We start from the raw sequence: 624 nt of genomic DNA, 5'->3' as shown, positions 1-624 counted from the left end.
TGCAAGAAGTAACGCAAGTGCAGGAGCTTACTGAGTGAGGTTGTCTTCTTCTGCCTTCTTCGTGCAGGGCATCTACCTGAATAGCAGCGTTCAAGACTAGAGCTGCTTGGCTCCCCTTTAGCAGCAATGTACACCCATCCAAGACCAAGAACTAACTTTATGCCTCCCATCAACACCATGTCTTCATCCTATAAGAACCGTTTTCCTTACCAGAACCCCTTTCCTCAGAGCTACAACCTCCCCTGGATGCCCAGAGCCTACTATAAGACAGCTGATGCCAAGCCAACTTTGGCTCCCTTTTCCAGAAATTCCGAGGGGTTAACTTCCAGCACGATGCCTCCTTTAGTTTCCAACAGAAAAACCCTCTTTACCCGGTACACGCCTGATGACTGGTACAAGTCCAACCTGACCACCTACATGGAGGCAGAGACTTCCCGGCACAATGCGGAGCTTCTGAGAAACGATACCTCCCGCCTGATTCAGGATAAACATCAGCAGACAAGCAAAACACAAACAGAAAGCACCAGAAACCTGGGAAAACGTGTCAGTGATATTGAATTCTGGAAATCAGAGCTCTGCCGTGAGCGGAATGAGATGATTGGGGAGACCAATGCACTCACAGAC

General features: G+C 49.0%; 1 protein-coding gene across 1 annotated transcript; it reads left to right on the top strand.

Moving 5' to 3' along the window:
- Positions 1-126: 126 nt before the first annotated feature.
- On the top strand, positions 127-618 carry LOC104515859 (tektin-3-like; the record flags this gene model as incomplete). The annotated part of the gene is made up of 1 exon (XM_010159991.1): positions 127-618. A coding segment is annotated over exon 1 (492 nt), but the record flags the coding sequence as incomplete, so codon positions are not given.
- Between the last annotated feature and the right edge of the window lie 6 nt (positions 619-624).

This window comes from Eurypyga helias, unplaced genomic scaffold (genome assembly GCF_000690775.1).
Source record: "Eurypyga helias isolate BGI_N326 unplaced genomic scaffold, ASM69077v1 C15322773, whole genome shotgun sequence".
Classification (NCBI taxonomy): domain Eukaryota; kingdom Metazoa; phylum Chordata; class Aves; order Eurypygiformes; family Eurypygidae; genus Eurypyga; species Eurypyga helias.
This window is presented reverse-complemented; position numbering and strand designations above follow the sequence as displayed.